Below are 20950 nucleotides of genomic sequence, written 5' to 3' on the forward strand. Positions count from 1 at the left end.
GTTGTGTTGTGGTTAGAGTTGCTACTTTGCGCTCCCAACACCCAGGTTCGAATCCCACCTCCTTTTGTCGTACCCTTGATCAAGGTACTTACCCAGTAAAAATGACCCAACTGTGTAAAAGGGTAAACCATTGTAAGTAGCTTAACAGTGGTGGTCAGTTTGGAGAAAAGCATCTGTTAAATAATGTTAAATGTGCCTTTAATGAGCTTGTGTAAGATATTTTACCAGTAAAGTATCTGTGTGTCTGGTCCTTTCAAGGGTCTACTGATAATTATAATATTGCGGACCTGGTTTTCCATATGGGATTACCACCAAACTGAGCTCTGCAGTCCAGCGGGTGTTTGTCAGCAAGTCGTGTGGCTCCATGACCTCTGACCACAAGGAGCATATCCTCATCTCAGCATCCACCTTCTACTCTCAAGTCCAGTGTTGGGCAGAAGCTGACATGAGCTGTGTTCTGTCGTCAAGGGTTCAGATTCTCTTGTGGCCAGTTTCATCTGGAGGATCCATAGATCTTTGCAGCAAATCACCATTTACAACCTGTCCTGGTCCTCATTGTATTCGGGTGTCCAACACACTTCTTGCTGTTTCTTCTGTCTGTACATTTGAGGCTTGCAGTAGCAACACTTTCTTTTAAAAATTAAGATTATTGCTTTGCTGGCATAATCCTTTATACTACTGAACGTTGCTATTATTGTTGTTGTTGTTGTTAATAATAATAATAATAATAATTTGTTAATTTAGCTAATGCTTTTCGCCAGAGTAACTTAGTGTTTTACACATTTGTACAGCTAGGTCATTTTTACTGTATCAATTCAGGGTAAGTACCTTGATCAAGGGTGTTGTAGCAGAAGATGGGTTTCAAACCCTGCTCCTTACTGTGGAAGGCAAAGGCTCTGAGAACTGTGCTACCTGCTTTTTCAGGATCCTACTCTGTTGTTTGCAAAGTTCCAGAATGGCGGTGGCACATTAAAATAAACCCCTTTAGATTCCCTTGAATGGTGCCCATGTTTAAGAGCGAGTCATTGTCCCACACTGTCTTTGCTGTCTCTGTTGTCCATGTGGCTGATCCATCTGGCGAACTTGACTGCAAGGAAACCAAACGTACGGGGGCTTGGCTCTTTTGAGTCATAGCTGCCAGAATGTGTGTGTGTTTGATGCATCATCCCATGTTAGTGTGTGTGAGCCTGTAAGCCAATCAGTGCTGCCGTCTCTAAATGTGCAAATTTCAAAGGATGGTTTCACCCTGAGCACCGGTGTAATCGATCAGCTGTTATTTCTCTGACTGCACTCTCCCTTCTCTCACAGGACCAGACCCTTGGTGTGGGGGTCCCCCGGCAGCCTGGCAGCACCCAGCAGTCGCTCCCCGGTCCAGCAGGCATGACGCAGGGTCCTGGTGCAAATGCAGGGGGTCCTGGTTACCTGGGCAACCCCCAGCAGGCGGCCATGATGAAACAGATACAGATGGAGCAGGAGAAGCGTGTCCAGCTGCACCTGATGGAGCAGCAGAAGCGACAGATCATGCGGGAGCAGCGGCAGCAGCACCAGATGCTAGCAGAGCAGGTGATGCAGGGGGAGGGCTCTTTTGGCTGCTCTGTCAGCTTTCTTCTACCTGCTGCATCACCACTGTTCCCACTCTGAGCTGATGTTCCTCTGCTGTCCTTGTCCTCCCGACACGTTTGATCTTAGAGGGAAATGGGAGCTGCCGTGGCACACGGGATGTGGCGTGGCGTAAAGCGACTTAGGGGTTCCCCTCAGGCATGACACACGGCAGTTGTCAAGTTGTCTGCCGTGCGGCGTGGAGATGAATCAGACCTTTTGTCTTGTGATGTAAGCTGTTAATTAGGCCATTCGGGCCACAAGCTCTCGCTGCCGCGTCGATACTGAGTCAATGCCGGCTGAGTGCATACATGATCCTCCTTAAATATCCCCTTGTGATAATTTATTCTGCTCACGGAAAGCAGAAGCTGTGTCCCATCCCTCCTGCCACACATGCTTTTCAGCCGGCAGTCTGGTAGATGCCACCCTTGCCTGCGGCTTCATATGAGTGCTTTCTTTTCAGTTCCGCGAGCTTGCGTGTGTGTGTGTGTGTGTGTGTGTGTGTGTGTGTGCGCGCAACAAGCCAGTAAGGTATAAACTGTGGCAGTAGGTGGCACAGTGGTTAGAGCCCTTGCCTTTAGTAAAGGGATCCACCTTTGAATCCCAGCTCCTGCTGTGGTATCCTTGGTCAAGGTACTTACCTGTAACCGATACAGTAAAAATGACCCTGCATAAATCAGGGTAAGAAGCTTAATGTACAAACCTGATAGTGTAAGTTTTCTTGGGCAAAGGTGTCAGCTAAGTGAATAAATGGCAATGTAAAATGAACTGGTGATGTGAGTGCACAGGTGTGGCTCTGTGCAAAGGCGATACATCTGTGTACATCTGCATTTATTCATATGTCTGACACTTTTCTGCAAAGTTATTCAGATGTCAAGCTACTTAAAATTTTTACCCAATTTATACAGCAGGGTGGATTTTACAGTATCAATTCCGGGCAAGTACCTTGGTCAGGAGCTCGGATTCAAAAGCTGGATCGTTTCGGTGGAAGGCAGCTGGTCTAACCAGTATGCCACCTGCTGCCTTATGCCTTGCTTCACCATGTTAACTGCACGTGGTGTGTCAGGGTTCGCTGTCGTATGTTTTAACACGCCGAGTTTCTGTTATGCAGATGCAGCAGCAGCAGCACCTCCCCAGGCAGTTGCCTCCACAGCAGAGGGGCCCGTACCCGGTGCAGCAGGTCACGCAGTTCCAGGGTAAGAAGCAGCCAGGGTGGGGTCTGCTCACCTGGCCCTCTGTTGGAGCCCTGGGTGGGTGGGGGGCAAAACATAGGACTTCCTTTCACCCCCCCTCTTTTTTTTCAAAGAACAACTAAAAGGAATTAGACACCCTCTCTTTAATCTAAGTGAGAAGCTCTGTGAAGAGGGATCATAATCGCTGTAATTACCTTAGTCGCAAATTACCATAATTAGCACCATGTGTTATCTGGAACCCCTCTCTGACTGATTGTAAAGGACCTTTCTTATCACTGTTACAGGTTGAAATACAAATGCTGGAAAATTGGCGAGAAAAGGGTGATATTGACACACTGTTGATATAAATACTTGTAGTTCCCACTCTGAAAGCTTCTCAACCCGAATTCCGTAGACGTTTGAAGGTGGGAGGGGCCATTTCTGTGTGCGCATGTTACAATACCAGCTGTCATTCTGTAAAATCACCACCACCACAGGACTACTCTGATTTTTGACAATATGCTGTTAAGAAAGTGTTTTTAAAAGCGAGGGCCATGGCTGAGTCGAGGAAAACCACAGCGGTAAACTTTTACTGTTTGTTTTGGACTCTCAGAACAGGCTGGTGTTTTTCCTCGGGATTTTAGCTCTGTGAGGTCCTGGATGGTCCCTGCAACACCCCCACGTTTACCTCCCAGCGAAACACAGGGTCTGTGACATTTAAAATTATTGCTCGTCCATCTGAGGCACCTGCCAGCTCTTGCTCCGCCCCTCTGGAGGGGAAAATATGCCTCTCGCTATCGATTATCTTGTCAGGTTTCCATGGAAACCATATTTAGATCTCATCCCGGGGGGATTTGCTTTTGTTTGGGCCATCAGTGGCCATCAGTACTTAAATCATATTGATGCCGCCTCTGATGCATTACATAAGATCATTTTTCAAACTATCAATAGCATTGCTCCGCCCTTTATAAAAGCTGATGTGTCCATCTGAAATTTATCACTTTTTGTCCCCCGGTTGTTGCCATGGCAACGTGCCCCAGCTCTCAAGTGTTCCGTTGAGTCAACTCAAATCGCTGAGAAATTGAGCTTTACTCGGCTAATGGAGGGGAGGACCTCGCCACTTTTTCACAGGGGTCATTGATTTGTTCCCCAGAAGAGACTAATAAGCTCAGATATCTGCCCCATAAATTACAGGATGGGTGTCATGCCAGTGTGCAGCGGAAGCTTCAGTCCTCCTCCTTCCTCTGCTTTTGAGTTCTGCTGCTCCGGCTGATCCCAGATGAGATGCATTGTGACTAAGCGTGGCGTGCAGCACAGTCTGTGGTGCCAGTGGAAGCCGTAGTAATTAAGGTGGTCACCTTGCGGTCAAGAGAACCAGATTGGTCCCCCACTCATGATGCAGTAGCTTTAATTAAGGTACAGGTGGTCCCCCACTTAAGAATGGGCTCTGTTCTCATTAGCTGCAAACTTCCTATCCTGCATTATATCAATCATAGGGATATAGTGTAAACAATTAACATCCATGGATGCTATGTTGTGTCATAGGTTTTTGTTATATTTTTCACAAATTTCACACATTATTAATGTTTAAAATAAGATTAATATGGAATAATAATGATGTAAGTACATTACAGTAATTATAAACTAGAGACAGGTAATTATTAACAAACGCTTGTTAATACTGTACAGAATTCATTAATGAATAATGAATGAATAATTTTTTGCTTGCTTAGATCTATCTTAAACAAAAAGTTTAAAAACTTTTTAAAGTGCCGTGCAGCGAGCTAAGATGATTCATTGTTGTATTGAAAATACAATAAGGTCAGGTAAGGTTAAAGCAATGGCTGTCGTAAGTTTGGGTTGTTGTAATGTTTATGTCACAATTTGAGGACAACCTGTACTGACCCTGAATTGATAGAATAAAAACTTGTCCACTGTATAAATGGTTAAAACACTGTAAGTGCCTAACATAGCCCTGGATGAACATCAGATGAAGGAATAAATAATAATATATGACAATATAGCCTTTCTGTCTTAGTAGCCACTCCCAGTGCAGCTGCACCAATTCATTACAAAGCTCATCCTCTGTCCAGGTTTAGATCAGCTTCTTGTGTGTCGCTCCCCGCTGGTCTGTACTGTAGCCATGCAGACCCCCTCACCACATTTAACTGAGCACTGGGTGAGGAGCCTTTTTGGGGTAGTGCACTTTGGCTGCGGTTCAAGACAGTTTTCTAAGGCTGTCTGCATGTGATAAGTAGGAGGAGGATGGAGGTAAATGCTTCTGAACCACTTGCATGGTTTCATGGTGCACGAAAGTATGGCAGTAGTTTATCAATACCTTCTTCCACCGTGGGAAGAAACCCCATGAACATGGGGAGAACACTCAAAGTCCATGAGAGCATGCAAAGACTCTGAGACAGCAATGCTATCTGCTGCAATACTTAAAGCTTCTCGAAGATGTCACCAGTTTAGGCCCTTGAAATTAAACGGTATTCTGTGCCTTATCTCTCTCCCGCCTTGTGTGTTTTTTTAGGCACGCCACAGGAAATGGCAGCAAGGAGTCAGGCGCTACAGAACATCCGAAACGTCCGCTTGCTGCAGCAGCAGCAGCAGCAACAGCAGCAGAGTCAAGGCATGCTCCAGATGGGGTCCGTGCAGATACCCAGCTCTGTGCAGGGGGCAGGTCCGGGGGTGGCCCCCACCTCTGACGTGAATATGGCGTACAGCGGCCAGCCCAGCAGTCAGCAAGGCATGTATGGGCCCAAGCCTGGCATGAACCAGTTGTTGCAGCATGCGAACCAAAGCGGTATGGGCATGGCTCATAACCCAGCGCAGGCTCCCCGGCAGCCCGCTACAGGGCAGGGTGTCGCGATGGCGGCCGGATATGGACAGGGCATGATGATGAACCCCTCCGTGTCTCAGCAGCAGATGAAGGGCCCCCCAGTCAGCCAGCCTATGGCCAAGGCCCAAGTGCAGAGACTACAGGGCATGCTGGGAGGAGGTGGCCAGGGGGCGCAAGGCTGGCCCCAGCAGCAGCAGCAGAACCTCCAAGCCTTGAGTGGTCGGACTAGTGGGGAGATGGTGCCCTTCAACAACAGCCCGGCATACGCCTTGCAGCCTGGTCAGCCGCGCGTGGCCAAGCAGCACTTTCCTCAAGGGATGAACCAGCCCATGGTGGACCCCAGGGCTATGAACCCAGCCATAGGTGGGCAGATGATGCCTCACATGGTGGGCCAGCCAAGGACCAATCAGCCTCGACCCATGGTCATGCCTGGGATGGCCCAGGGTGTCCCCAGCATGGCTACTTTTAACCAAGGTGCTGGGCAGCCCATGGGCACTTCTGGTGGCTCATACGTACAGAGCAGCCAACAACAGACTTACCAGCGGACTCCCAGTCAGGACCTGTCATATAGTTACGGCAGTCAGCCCACAAGCTCCGCCCCCTTTAATTTGACGGACAGCACAGACTTGGACTCCTCAGATGGCTGGATGGATGAATTTTTCCCCAGCCAATAGCAAATGGACAGAGTGTTCTGGGAGGACGGTAGGTGACTGAAGGAAACAAAGACAAGACAGGATGTTTCGTTCTGAAAACATTGTGGTCTCAAAAACACGTGAGTGTGCTGTGTCGGTATTGGGAAAAGCACCTCTCCGTTGTGAACTGGGTCAGTCTGCTACTTGTTCTGGAACAGTCCTAAGAGAGCATAAAATTTTATTTCCATTTTTAGAAATATTAAATCTTCCCCTTTTTCACAGGAAAAAGTAAAATTGATCCCTCAAGTTCTTAGCCCTGTATCTTCCTTAAATGGATTCCAGACCCTCTTTATTTTACAGAAACTACTTTTATCTCTCACTTCCAGAACAGTGAAATTAAGAATGAAATTGAGATAAAGGGAAAACAAAAAAAATCTTGAAGTGTTTTCATTTGGCTTTTTGGATTGTTCTGTATCTGTGCTCTCATTTTTTATAAACTGTATTTTTTTTTTTTTTTTAATCTGCCACATTCAAAGTCTTTAAATTCAAGCCATCAAAACAAAGTATCTGTAAACAAATTCAGTAACCACAGTCAGATTTGAACCATCTTATCTGTTAAAGGAGAGGTGGAGGATACCATTGTTCTCCCCCTTTGTGCTTTCCCAGAGCAAATTCAGGATTTATTCCCCAAATGACTTGCATTTCTTGTACATTCATCTTCAGTTCATACTGTGAAAAACAGTAGCAAAACAATCGCGTTTCTTTGTGTGTCACTGGAGCAAGCGCAGACGGTGTGGGCTGTCGCTAGGCAACCGGCGGACGGCATCGCCGTGGCAGCATTTCTTCTTCAGACTGTGAGGGACCTGGCAGCTACCCACAGTTCACAGGGGCTGGAGTGAAGTAAACAAACAGGTCAAGTGGCAGCTAGGGGGAGGGTAATTACCACACTTTATCTCACAAGAGCGGACTTCAAGAAAGTGGGCAATGAATGTATGAGCCACGAGTATTTTTTCCATGAAAGAATTAAAGAATTTATCTTTAAACACCAAGTCTTTGAAATATGAGCCTTCAAATAATTCTTCACACTCAAAGGAGTGAAAGACTACAGTATGAGTTTTTCTCTTTATCCAGCGAAGGGTTTAAGCTTCAGCTGGTATGTCACACTACTATTAGATAATTTATATGGTTTTTTTTATTTGCCCATGCTGTCCCTCCACCCATCACAGTACTGTACCCAGGCACAGTGGGAAATCCACACCTCATTGCTGTAGATGAGGATAATGGCAACACCGCTTGTGAAGATCTCTAGGTAAAATGCTCTTCTGTGTGAACATGAAGGAAAACAAACCCATCTTTCCTTTTTGCCTTCTGTCCTTATAAATTACCCCATCTACAGGTCTTAATGTATGTTTGGGATGGCTAAAAACACAAGGTGAGCGGGATGTCGGTGGGCTAAAGGGCCTGGGTGGCGCTGAGCGCTTCCATCTTGTGAATGCTGTCATTGTCTTCCCTGAATCACTAGGGAAAGTAGGACAGCGAGAGCCTCTGTCACAATGGGAGACATTATGGAGGAGATTGGTCGAGGCCTTGTTTGGCCTAACAGTCATCTGGTTGTCTTCTCACCCAGTGCCGTATATATCCACAGCATTACACTGTAAGGGCCAAAAATACCACAACGGTATGTAAAGGTATGGAGATATGCAGAGGAATGATGTGTGTGATTAAAAATGCCTTCACTCCACCTTAATACTGCTCCTTATGTTTATTGATCATTTATCACAGTTTAGAGTCTTGTGTTTGTACAAGTACAATCATGGTCCTCTTCACCCCTGCCAAGTTAAAACTGATCTACGGGTGGCATATTTTTGTATAGTCACCTCAAATTTTTTTCCATTTGGCTTTCAAAAAACATTTCTTGTTGATAGGGAGCCATGTTCTTTCAAGGAGGTGTGTTTAGATTAGATTTTTTTTTTTTTTTTTTTTTTTTTTTTTTAAAAAAGTATTTTATTTTACATCTGAGTTCCCTTCCCCCTCCTATGTGCGCCTCTGGGTATAACAGTACACTCCCCCCTCTCTCCCCTGGGCTGCTGGGCATCTCTTATTCTTTTACTACAAATTTTTCCACTGTTGTTACATGTGTGGGTGTGGAGCTGCAGATTTTTTCCTCTAAGTAAAAGGAGAGAGAATCACTTCGGCATATGATAGTGCTGTGGGCAACTGGCAAACAGTTCAGTACTTGAAGAAAAGGTTGAGCGATCCTTCAAAGCTTCCTCCAAATAGTCTGGATCTGGGACCAAGTAAAACAGAGACATTGTTTTTTCCATTGTTCTTTTTTCCCCTTTAAATTCTGTTTTTGTACTGGTGCTCATATGTGATAATGAAAATATATAAAATATAAAGGTTATTTGTAAATATGTTTTTACAGACTGAAATACAGCAGATAACTGGCTATACTCTCTAAAGAAATTACTATTTGTTTGAGACAAACATTTATTTTGCCCCTTCACACACTTATCCGAATTATGCCATTGCACTTCAGACAATGTCTTACTTCTTTCTTCTAATTTGTACTGTATACTTCTAATTTTTATTTGGAGTTGTTTTTCTAGTTTGAGATTTTACTCTGTACCTTAAGCAGTGCTTATTTCTTTTTACTTGTACAGAATTCTGAAATGTTAACGCAAGAAGATTATAAAAGCTGTTTTTTGCAGAAAAAGTGAAAAGAGAAAAAGAACATTATTGAGGTGAGCATATTAAATGAAATCTAATACAGTCTGGCGCTGGTCAGCTTTGTTCTGCCTCTCTTTCCTGTCGAGTCCCACATCTCTGTGTGCTTGTGATAAAAATGCAACACTTCCCACTCCAGAAGCGACCAGAACCAGCGGCAGTTGTACTACTGAGAGTCGTGTCAGAGTAGGTAGGAATTTTTTTTCTGCCCAATGATAGATGGCACATCTTCGTCTGGTGTTCCCAGTGCGGGGTTTTTGCTACGCAGACTGGTCGGGAAGGACACGGAACTCATCTACAATAAAACATGATCTGTTCCAACATACAGACAACAGCTGAGCCATTAGACAGTTTCCATGGACTTTGCTGTTGCTCTGCCCTCCCACGCAGGGACTAAGCCTACCAAACAAACACACTTTTCCTCGTGTCTGACTTGTATGGGGTGGGCATTCTGCAATCTGTACTTCATTCTTTGTCCAGCTCAGCAAAATTTAAAAAGCATGATCTACTTATGAGGCCATGCAAATTAGAGACACACATTTGGAGATAATGTTTTGTGTTATAAAAGGTTCATATTTATTCCCAGTACAGCTGTCAGTGGTGAGGCCCTTCAGTGGATTATAGGTTTACAACTCTCCATATATACATATTTCTAGATGACAATGAAGGTTTATGGGATTGCATTTTTGTACAAACAGGGAAATGTGCTAAGTACAAAAAACATCTGTAATCCCTTCTACTCCAGCGCGTTAGCTGAGGACCTAATGAAGATTTCCAATAATGCTGGCAGGTGTTATCCTGAACCCAACCCAAAGAGTCCAGTGAAGTACTGGTTACCTGGGAAGAGGGAGATAAACAGGCTCCTGGGAGACCGCACAAGGTTTAACTTTTGAAGAGCATCTTGCGCAAATTGATGTCAAGGTATTCATCAAGCAAGTGGTGAAGAATTCCAACAGTGCCCAAGGCTGCCAACGTGAGCCAAGCAGCAAGAGTCAGGTAAAACCCTGGTAACCTGTAGAACGACATGCAGGCTTATGGTGACCATTTGGTAATTTGATATGTATTTTAGTCCATAACATGAACCTGGAATTTTGGATTGTCATGTGAAATTCAGTGTCAATGTTTGTCTCCTCATTTACCATATTGTTTTAGGACATTTCTCACAATTAATACTGAACAGCATCTTTTAGTAGAGGTGCAGAATGAATATGAACTGTACAAACATCTATCTACAGATGTATATGAAAATCTAATACTGTGGTAAAGCAAGTTAAATGCTCTGGTATTTTGGATTTTAGAAGCTGGTTAAAGTAGCACAGCAATAAGTGTATATTTAGATTTATAGCGAGGTAGAACACTGGGTTCCAGACAGTGGAACTGAAACAATTGTGTATATATATTTCTTACCTGTTCTTAGCAGAGGTGACATAGCCATTAAAATACATTTGGCGTGCAAAAATAAATACAAGTCCACCAAGAGCTGCCAGTCCTGAAAAAGTAAAGTTGTTGGGTATTATCGGTAAAGACTAAGTGTAAGCTGAGGTTTTAAAATGTAACCTTATGGTAGCATGTTCTGTTCCTATTTTATTATTTATTATTGAACACTTCTCTTCAAAGCAAGTTGAAATGTTAGGTTTCAACACTAAGATACATACAATGATTTAGCCATTTATACAGCTGAGTAATTTTACTGTATCAATGCAGGATAAGGCATACAACAGCTGGAGTACTGAGGGTGGGAATCAAACCCAGGTCTTTTGATTGAAAGGTAACAACTAACCACTATGTCACCTGTTTCCCCTAATGAAGAACATTGATAATGGCCTTAAATGACTCAAGGGTACTTTGAGATCCATCTTGAGTACATACACTGCATGTACATAGTGCATAAAGTACAGAAGTAGGAATAAAAAAAAAAATTTGGACATTTGCTCTGAGGCAATGGAAACCCAATGTCTGAAAATGACATGAGTAATTTTGGTTTCCTGCACTCAGTCAGCGGCATCCCTACCTTCGTGGAAGAAGAGGCCTGACACCCAGAGCGTCACCAGGAACGGGAGGTACGCTTCCACGCAGTTCTGACTGAGAGAAGCACATTGCGATGGTCAGTGCAACACGACGTTCCCTTGGACCCATGAGAATTGGCCCCACTGCAATCTCTAAGCGACAAGTACACCAGCTTCTTATAGACTGAAATCTGAATTACAGGTAGTTTTTGACTTATGACAACCCAAACTTAGGGCAGATGTATCAGCCTCACTTTATTATTTTCAGGTCTCGAGATTTGTTCATAACGTCTAATAACGGCCACTCCTCCTGCTGTGCGATAACATCGGCTGGCCGCTATTATAACAATAGCACATGTTATTGTTTGGGTGTCTAGCAGCCATTGTATATTATTTACAAAACATGTCTTCTGTGATTCCCTTCAAGCTACTTTTTACTTAAAACGAGTCACGAGGAAAGAAAAGTGACGACTTTTAGTTATGAAAAGAAAATGCAAGAGACAAAAGATTTTGAAACGAACGCAAGAACAGTGCAGCATGAAAATACAATAGTGCACTGTATGGTATTTTATATGAATGTGGTGTGAAATTAGTGCAAAATACAAAAAAGTCATATATACAACCTCCAGCATTCATGCAAGTTATTTATCCTTATGGGTCATGTAAGAGCGTTTAGGACTTACGACGGGTGAGAGAAGGGATCCCTGTCATAAGCCGAGAACCACCTGTATAGAAAAACGGAAATACCTGAAATCTGGTTAAAAATGCTGAGAACAATTAGGCACTTAAACAGCACAAAACTCAATACATTTCTAATCGCATTAAGTCTCAGTTTTTTAAACACTGGAGACCTTTGGCATGAGCCATAAAATAAAAGAAAATTATTTTAATACCACCTGCACTGGCTGCCAACCGTGCTGGAGTGGATGCGTCTGTTTTCACTGGGCCGCTGTATTTTGCCTATATTTTTGCATTTAATTAATCCCTCTTGTTGGGGCCCGCAGTGTTTATTTTGCTGAGTAAAGGATCCAATAACCATATTCATTTCCCAGGAAATGAGGAGAGCTGGTTATCACAAGGACAGCTTTTGTTTGCATCTCGTCAGTGATTAAGCGCAAAGCGACTGCGGAGCGTGCAGCGCTGTGTCTGCGAAGCCAACACCTGATTTCCATAATTAAGAGCACATATGTAAAGGAGCGCCGCCTAATTCATTCACGTAATGAATCATAGCCTCTCAGCTAATTTGCATGCTGCCATCTTCCGCCAGCACACACACGTCCTTGACTGTGATGAACGGAAAGGCATTAGTGACAATGTAATTATTCGTACTCAAGGATGCGATGCCTTAGCTGGGCAGACCAGGGTACGGTTCGTCATTCCTCACTGCGCCCGTGGGGGCTGTGTGTATCCTTCCATGGGACACATGTGAATAAAGGGCAACATCTTCGGCGCATCTCCTTTGGTTAAGTAATTTTTAATTCCTACCGTCTTAATCAAGCGAGTCGAAAGCTAATAAACTCCAACTGCCACAGTGGAAGCAAACTTCCCTACATTTTAATCATGGTAATAAATGATCTGTCACCTGCACATACAGTAGGTAGCCTCGATCATCCCTGCGCTCCGCCCCCTCCTACTCCACTGATCCACTGTGCCTTCACCCACAGTCGCTGTTTACTGGGGGTTAATGGGAGTCCCGTTTCACTTCTGGTGTCGGGCCCTGCCGTTTACCTTTCCACAGAGGGTGCCACTCCCCCACTGTGCCCGACTTCTGATCATGTTTTTACCATCAGCACCGGTCCCATTTCAAACATGTAGCTCCCTACACATTTTCCACAAAACTAATTTTTGAGCCAAGTTCCAGTTTCCTGCCACAAATATACACAAGAGCTGTGTTTTCATAACCTTTGAAGTTCTGCGGGTTTTATTTACTAATTTTCTGCCACTTGCCCTGTAACAACCCATCACAATCTGAACTGTGCTTTTTATGTTGTTATATTCTTTTCCTTTTTTAATTGAGTTGCTGAACTCAGTGTTATTTTCTCGGTATTGGAAAGGATGGGGCACACATTATTCATTACTCTGGAGTTCTTACATTTGAAGAATAAATACCACATTTTAGGGGAATAAATAAACCAATTACAATAATGACTAATGTTTCCCAACATCATTATTATTCCCTAAAGGGGAAAAAGATTCCTTGGTTGCCTAGCGACTGTAAATGAAGCAGGTCCATGCTCCAGGCAATGACACACTTGGAACTGTAAAGGATGCTCCTGGTTCACAAGTACGAAAAAGCTCAGAAAAGTTACTCATTCTGCAAAGTCAGTCTGAAAAAGCAAGGGCCTCTTGAGCTTTCAGCGCTGTTGTGTGTCATCCTGGCCTGGCTTCACACTCCTAAACAAGGACCATGAATCGCGTTAAAAAATAATGAAAATTTTCACAGTGCGCAAGACTTCGCCGACCATCAGTCGCAGCCTCTTCTGCGTCTTTAAATCTTTATCCTGACTGATGTGAAATGCATTTTGATATCGGGGTTTTTTTTTTCTTTTTTTTATTTAAATGACATACTTCTACCGAGGTCCTTTGACAGATCAGCTATGACATGTTCTTGGCAAATTCATTTTGCCAAATATTTGACCGAGATTCACCATGCCTTATCCAGCACGCTAAACAGAAACATCGAAGTGTGTCATCCTGCTTTCGTCTGGGATGGAAATACATTGAATTCTGGTGCAGAGTCCTGTCAGCTGATGCTCTGTTCAACTCACAATGTCAGGCACGCACCTAACGGGACTCCAGCTCACACGGCCAGAGGACAGAGAATTGTCTCCAGGAGCAAACCGGTAAGTACACCTGGGATGGCAGTCACCGTGGGGGACGGGGGGTTAAGAAAAACAGATAGCACAGCACTCAGGACCTGGTGCGGCTGCCCTTCTGCTGCCTGCCATAAATAACGTTTACACGCACCCACACACACACACAGAGGCACATAATCACAAGCATCAGTGCAGTCATGCCCCCCCCAGCATGTCATGGCACAGGTGCTCCTAACCGCAGTGTTGCCCTGGTGTAATCGCAGGAACCGCATGACCCAAACAGGATGCGGTTAGAAGAGGCAGGATTAGCAGGAAATAAAAAGCTCGCACTGCCCATTGACAACAGGCTGATTAATAGAATGAAAGAAAGAGAAAAAAAAAAAATTACACAAATAACCTTCAGTCTATAAAATGATATTTACACCGCATGAGAACAATATGTTTAATGTTGCATGGAAAATTTTAAAGAGTAGCCAATTTCAGAGGCATATTTTCACTGTCTGAGGACTAAATCATTAACAAAGAAGCCCAAAAACTATTTTTTACTCATACCGACCAAATTCACATGTAATACTAGTGCAGTTTTATGTTGTACAAGTAAATTTACTAAACAAAATCTTCCTAAAGTAAATCTTTATCTCCTAGTACATACTTCTTATAGACATCCAATTCTTTACTGATAATTCCATGGCAGATAGTTTTCAGAGGTCATTTACACAAGACACAAGCAACAAATAAAATACAGAGAAGTCAAAGTTGAGTTCACTTGAACGTATTTATATTTGACCATTAAGGTTCTTTTATAGGATTACAGTGAGAATGAAATTGGCAAGATTCATGTACTGAACTATACAAAAATCAAACAAGATGGAAAAATTTAACAGTATATTTAGCTGATGCTTTTCTCAAAAGCACCTTACAGTGTCAAGCTACTTACAGTTATTTACCCATTTATATAGCTGTGTAATTTTACTGGAGCAATTCAGGGTAAGTGTCACATCCACACCCACAACACAAGCGACAACACCTGACTCCGCACTAGCTCCTGAGTAATCGCTCACCCTATAAAGACCCTATTCAGCTCCCGTACCGTTGCAGAATGTCATTTGGGACAACCGTCCTTCCTCGCGTTACTACACACGCTCTTACTCTGTTCACGATCTCTGGTTTTTTGACTCCTTGCTTCGTTCTCCGACCACGTCCATGGATCCTCGTTCCTGTCCTGTTTTCCGATCGACCGACCCTTCGCCTGTCCCTGGTTTTGAGAACTTGCCTCTTCCCTCAACTTCTGACGAACAATGCTGCGCTTGGGTTCAGCCGTCCCGGCTCCCTGTGTTCCGCGTGACAGTAAGTACCTTGCTCATGGGTATGATAGCCGGAGGTGAGAATCAATCCTGCAACCTTTGACTCCAAAGGCAGTAGCTCTAACCACTACACTAGCAGCTATCCCCTGTAACATATACCATATAACCAATAAGATATGAAGATGTATCTTTTAAAAGAACAGGGTTACTGCATAAAAGGGGTGTGTTTGACTTACTGGGCACGAAAAGTCCTTTCAAACTCCGCATGTCCTGTGGTGGTTGGAGGTGAAATGTTGTGCTTGAGTCTGGAGCGTCCAACACAGCGTGCCAGATAACCTAAAAACACACATTTGTGAAATTCACTGACGTGGGGTAAAGCTACAGAAATAGCATTTGTTATTATATTAGTAGAAATTTGAAATAAATTGAGAAATTCAATGGAGAGCTTCTTGACAGTTTGCATCTCATTGTAAAGGCCAGCTTGCAAGCGACTCCATGGGACTGAGAGTGTTGCTCCAGCCCACTCTTTCATAAACATTATAAAAGCCTTCTCCATGTCAGAAATTACATACCACCAGGAGTAAAATCTACCAGAGCATTAAGCAGCAGGTGGACATGTTTTTTCAGGTGAGATCTTTCATATTTCTTTAAATATACCGAAAGAACGACAGTGTACCTTGGTAAAACTTGTAGATGAACAGATTTATGAAGGTTAGAAGGTGAAAAATCCTTTTCTTCGAAGTCATGTGGGCTGAATACAATTAGAATGTCAGCAAGAGCTGTGTGTGTGTTACAGTGAGTGAGCTGCACAAAATATATGTTTCTGTGCAGGCTCGAATATCGATCCACACACAGCGTATTCCGTGACACATGGGTGCTGCCATTTTAAAATGAGCAAAAACACACGGACAGCTTTAGAGTACGAGAAACCGAATTCATGGGGTGCAGACTCGAAGGTTTGTTAAACAAATGCTCAACTATTAAACTTCGCATTGACCTGATTAAGGCTGCAGGCCTGGCGGAAGGCATGGCACGGGTCCCACACACAGTCAGCCAGTCAGTCCAAGAGTGTCTCACGAGGCCCTCATTAGCTCTTTGGGCTCTGAATGAAATCTAAGTGCTTGCTTCAGCCACCACTGATGCACTAGCATCCAGATGGGCAGCAGAAGGACTCTGAGGAATGACTCACTCCCTGCCTGCCCACAACCAACAGGTGAGTCACCCAAATGATGCGAGAATCTCGCTTCCCCAGCATCGCTGGGGAACACAACTCATCCCTCTAATGCGCTCCTTATCCTGCCATCTGCTTGGGAAATGCACAAGTGCAAATGCAGCGCCAACACCTGGACCCCCCTGACGTTCCAGGATTGAAGGGAGTAGCGGTACCCTGGCAGGCCTACTACCACACACTCGAGTCTGTTGGCTTGACCCTGAAGCCATAGCTTGTCTCGGTTCGCATACGCGCGTAGGAGCGTATTTGGCTTTCTAGCGGCCAGCAGGTCGACCTCAACCGACTCGACACGACATACGCGAAGAGTAAACGGTGCTCCAGTGAAGAGATAAGGAACCCAGTTGAGTGTTTGTGAAGAATATTGTTGGGTTCACTGAATGAGCTCATTTGTGCCACGGCTTGTGGGACTGTGCATTATCTTTACTTCTTTAACTCCATATTATACACGCCACCTCTGTTAAGCTTTAGTAAGTTATAGCACTAGTTGGAAGTGTCAATTTAACTCTTTTTTTTTTTTTTTTTTCCTTTCTAAGAGTTGCTCCTAAGCCTCCACATGGGCAACAACCTCCTGGTCACTGAGGGGAAAAGTACTTCACTCCATGTTTGCAATATTACACAAAGCCAAAGGGCAACGACCAACGCTCTTGGGAACTGCGGCGGAACTTCCCCCTTTGGCTTGCGATCGCCGCGCGCTCATTAGCAACTCGCGGGAGGGGCTCCCCACGTCACTTCCTGTTGTCCACAATAACGCCCCGCGACACCTAAGCGCAGTATTAGAATTTCGTTTGCGACACTTGGTCACCAAATGCTGTCCCTAAAAGTGCGGCAGCGATTAAGTTAACTGGTTTTATAATCCATACTCCTGACTGACTTGGCTAAAATGTCGGCGTTGACTATGTACCCCGTTTTAAATGTCTAATCGAGATCCCAAACGACTTTTCCGGAAAGGTTTCTTACCCAGCTGGAGGGCTGATATGAGAGAAACTGCGGACAGGAGGAGCTGGTCAGCAGCCATGTTTCGAAATGCCTTTTTGTTTGAGTTTGTTTTTTTTTTTTAAACCTCTTCTAGGGGTGCTGTCGTGACGTGGGAGTTTTAAACACACAGACGTCCGTGGCTACACCTCCTGCTCAGGTTTTCACACCAGGGTGTGTCCACGTTCTTTCGCAGACATTGATTGAAATCCGCCCTCGGAGAGCAGGGGACGAGAGCCGAGGAGGTCTCGCTGACTGCAGTCAGACAGTGGAAAGGCGCTTTACACACTGATTATACCGCATTCTTTCTCATTGGAACTAGTCTTGCTCAGGTATTTACCGGATCCTGGGCTAAACGTGACTCAGAAGCGCCTGTTTACATAACAATAATCCCGGAAAACTGTTCTGTCAATCGAAGGAGTCGCGTTGCATTTCTCAAACTTTTTCAGAAGCTTTAAGTTTGTTGAGCGACGTTTTTAAATGGTGTTCTAGCGGCCTCTACTGGACACGGGGGGGAAATGTCACGAGTTCAGTTTGTTGATTGGTTCTCTGAGTGCGGGGTCCGCGAGCCGCTTCTCGCGCATAGAGCGGCTCTTTGTTCTTCTCCTCTCGCTCACTTTTCAGCCCCGCTGTGTTCAGTCTGGCTCTGCAGTTGTTATCCTTCAGCATTCTGGTTTTTCTTGTTGTGGAAAAAAAGAATCATACTTTGTTTCAGCTCGAGGATGATCCCCTTTCAATATCATGTCCCAGAGTCAGTGGGGAATGTAAGTTGAACAAGAATATGTACTTGTTACTCTTAATTGATACTTTTTCCCAAGTTGATTTAGCGTTAGATAATCAACTTTATCCATGATTTTCCTATGGTTTACTCGTCTATACATCTGGGCATTCTTAGTGTATCAGTTCAGGACTAGTACCTTGATCACGAGTACTGCAGTGGAAGTGGGAATTTGAACCAAGGACCTTCTGATTGTAAGATGACCGCTCTAAACACTAATCTAGGCACTGCAAATAATTTTAAAAATTATGTAGAAATATTTCATTTTAAATAATGCGTGTTCCACAGTGCCTCAGGTGTTTGGGCGTAGGTTCAAATGCAACTCTGTGTGTGGGGTTTGCGTGTTCCCCCTGAGTGCGCATAGGTTTCCTCCTTGTGCTCTGGTTTCCTCCCACAGTCCACATGTTTCAGGTGGACTGGTCACTCTAAATTGTCTTTAGTGTGCGACTGTGTGAATCCCTGTGTGCATGGCCACCCTGCAATGTATACAATACAGTAGGCTTTGCATTCCTGACTTGGGTAAGTGGTTACTGATAGTGAGTATTTAATTACTGTACTTAGGTTTTCTATGTAAACAGTACTTGAATTGAGAGTTGAAAATATATAATCGAAAACATGTTAGAAATACTAACATAATAGAAACAAAGGAGCTTTAGCATCCTATAAAAACAGCAGGTAGGGGGTGCACGGTGGCACAATGGGTTGGACCAGGTCCTGCTTTCCGGTGGGTCTGGGGTTCAAGTCCCGCTTGGGGTGCCTTGTGATGGACTGGCATTCCGTCCTGGGTGTGTCCCTTCCCCCTCCAGCGTTACATTCTGTGTTGCTGGGTTAGGCTCCGGCTCCCCGCAACCCCGTATGGGACAAGCAGTTTCAGAAAGTGTGTGTGTGTGTAAAATCAGAAGGTCTAATATAAACATAAAAATATAGCATCACAATAGTACTTAAAGAAATACATATTCCAGTCTTTTCGTTGTTAGATTATAATATGTAAATGTGGAGTTGAGATTACAATGACAGATTAGATTACCATGAATGTTAGGCTTGTTACAAAAATTAATGTTGAAGATTCTTGTTTTTGTATGACCACAAATGTGATCCATCTCTATCTCAGGTATTTTATGTTTCAGCTAAGGTTATTATTGGCATGACAGAATATGTTGCTTCATCAGAATGGATATTAAGTATATGGTATTAAATAGAAGCCTGTGTCTATTTTCAGTAAATAGCTGTCCTTGTATCCAGCCAGATTTGCAATGATTTTTGAATCCAGAGCGTATCCCAGGAAGTTTAAGGATGTGAGGCAAGTTACACTGGAAAGAAGTCTATGAAATACACGTTACTGAAGACAGTTGTTAGGTGATAGATCGAATGCCTTCAGAAAGTTCTGTGCTTCACTTGAGTCCTGAAGGTCAAAAGGGGTGTGTCCATCGTTGCTGTGTTTGAGTCTGTCCTCCTGTTAGCTGGTCGTCCACTTTTTCCTTCTACTTTAACAAGCAGTTAAATTACAGTATTTTCAAGAGAGTGTGCAGTCTCTGCATGAAACATCCAAAGTACAATCACCTCATTCTGATTTGTGCATCCAATAAGCATACAGGCTAGTTTGTTCTCCTGGTCCTCCCTGCTTTTCCAGTGTCCAATTTTCACATTCGTATAGTTCTATACACACAGACACAGTAGTGATGATTTCATTAACTTTTCTTATCTTAATTAAAATATTCCATCCTTTCAAACTTCATTTGAAATAGTTTCAGTATTTCTATATTATGTCGTGTGTGTGCTATCTATATTTTTCGTGTCTGTAATGGGACAGGGAGTGTGTTCCTGCAGATCCGTGATGGAAAGTTTATGCCGCAAGGACTGTTACTGGAAGTTTCCGCAAGAGGTGAAATGACCTCATCGCATTTCCAGTAGCTCCTTGGACGTTCATTCATAAGTATGACGTATACTCTGCAGAGGTATGTCATTTCAATACTGGCCTTCTTTGTCGATACGCTTATTTAATCAAAGAGTGGCATACACCATTACATTAAATCAATTAATTTAATAATTCATTTTAATTGTGAAATCATCTTAACATTTCTTAGTACAGCAATCATAAAAAATTATGACAACTGACAAACTCATTAATAGTTTCCAGTCAGCAGAAAATGAGTGCTTTTCTATAAAAGTAGCAGTTAGTGTTGGGACAATATTTAACATATCTTAGAAGTATTTATGAAATGCTCTTGTGTGAAAATATAGAAATCTTTGGGTGACAACTGTACAACATTAATTTATTCATTTTCAATTTTATTCACTTTATAACTGCTAAATGTGAATCTGTTTCCACACATGCAGGGCATTACCAGCCATATTCTTTTTCTTTTGGCTCATTTTAGCCCTGGTGAATGTAGGTTGTTTACTCTTGAAATGAATGGTATCGTGTGCATCTCTGAACACGAAACCGTACACAGTTTGATGCACTGATTGACGATGATGCCGTATTTTGCATGAATGGCATAGACTCCTGATATCACAAGACCGAGCCTTTTCTCTGGGATAAAGCCCACAATACTTTTAGCTGCTCCTGTAGTACCTTCAGTATTTCTCGAGATTGATAACTAACATTTGTTCAAGGATCTCAGGACACTTAGTTTTCCCAGTTTCTTGTTTTTCAAAACAGAGTTTAACAATAATGACAACTCCATTAGCGTGTGTATCTCTCCATTTTAGAGTTTATTAAAGCTCTATGTGCTCTTTTTACTCCAGATCTGATGAAATAACACCAGAATTCTTTTGTTGCTAAAGGAGAAAGCTGTTCATGTGATCCACTTAGAAGGTAGGTTGAAAGAACAGATATTGCCATCATTTGATTTTCTGGGAGTCTCTAGT

The 20950-nt window shown here is 43.5% G+C and overlaps 2 protein-coding genes across 5 annotated transcripts in view; one reads left to right on the forward strand and one right to left on the reverse strand.

Annotated features, from left to right (window-relative positions):
• The window catches only part of LOC108930761 (mastermind-like protein 3), a 114638-nt gene extending 107976 nt beyond the window's left edge, over positions 1-6662 (forward strand). For both annotated transcript variants that reach the window (XM_029252540.1, XM_029252542.1), the window contains 3 exons: positions 1309-1563; positions 2711-2795; positions 5305-6662. In XM_029252540.1, the coding sequence (XP_029108373.1) occupies positions 1309-1563; positions 2711-2795; positions 5305-6287 (1323 nt within the window). In that variant the 3' untranslated portion in view covers positions 6288-6662. The remainder of the gene's footprint in view (positions 1-1308; positions 1564-2710; positions 2796-5304) is intronic.
• Positions 6663-9541: 2879 nt separating this feature from the next.
• mgst2 (microsomal glutathione S-transferase 2) lies at positions 9542-17754 on the reverse strand. Of its 3 annotated transcripts, XM_018746167.1 has the most exons (6): positions 17287-17754; positions 15335-15434; positions 11662-11703; positions 10984-11054; positions 10380-10461; positions 9542-9984 (listed from the first exon to the last, which is right to left on the reverse strand). In XM_018746167.1, the coding sequence occupies exons 1-6, from the start codon at positions 17342-17344 to the stop codon at positions 9855-9857; spliced, it is 483 nt and encodes a 160-aa protein (XP_018601683.1). In that variant the 5' UTR covers positions 17345-17754; the 3' UTR covers positions 9542-9854. The 3 variants fall into 3 exon arrangements, with proteins under 3 accessions (XP_018601683.1, XP_018601685.1, XP_029107569.1); XM_018746169.1 differs by lacking the exon at positions 11662-11703 and having other exon boundaries at positions 17287-17752; XM_029251736.1 differs by lacking the exon at positions 17287-17754 and having other exon boundaries at positions 11662-11725; positions 15335-15388.
• Between the last annotated feature and the right edge of the window lie 3196 nt (positions 17755-20950).

The sequence above is a fragment of the Scleropages formosus genome, chromosome 5 (assembly GCF_900964775.1).
Source record: "Scleropages formosus chromosome 5, fSclFor1.1, whole genome shotgun sequence".
Lineage (NCBI taxonomy): Eukaryota > Metazoa > Chordata > Actinopteri > Osteoglossiformes > Osteoglossidae > Scleropages > Scleropages formosus.

Excerpts from the sequence above, each read along its gene's own strand:
- mgst2 (XM_018746167.1), bottom strand. The coding sequence starts at position 17,344 with ATGGCTGCTGACCAGCTCCTCCTGTCCGCAGTTTCTCTCATATCAGCC. Across the intron at positions 11,704-15,334 it reads GAAAGGACTTTTCGTGCCCA|GTGGTTCTCGGCTTATGACA; the intron begins GTAAGTCAAACA and ends TTTTCTATACAG. Across the intron at positions 11,055-11,661 it reads GATCCCTTCTCTCACCCGTC|TCAGAACTGCGTGGAAGCGT; the intron begins GTAAGTCCTAAA and ends TGCTTCTCTCAG.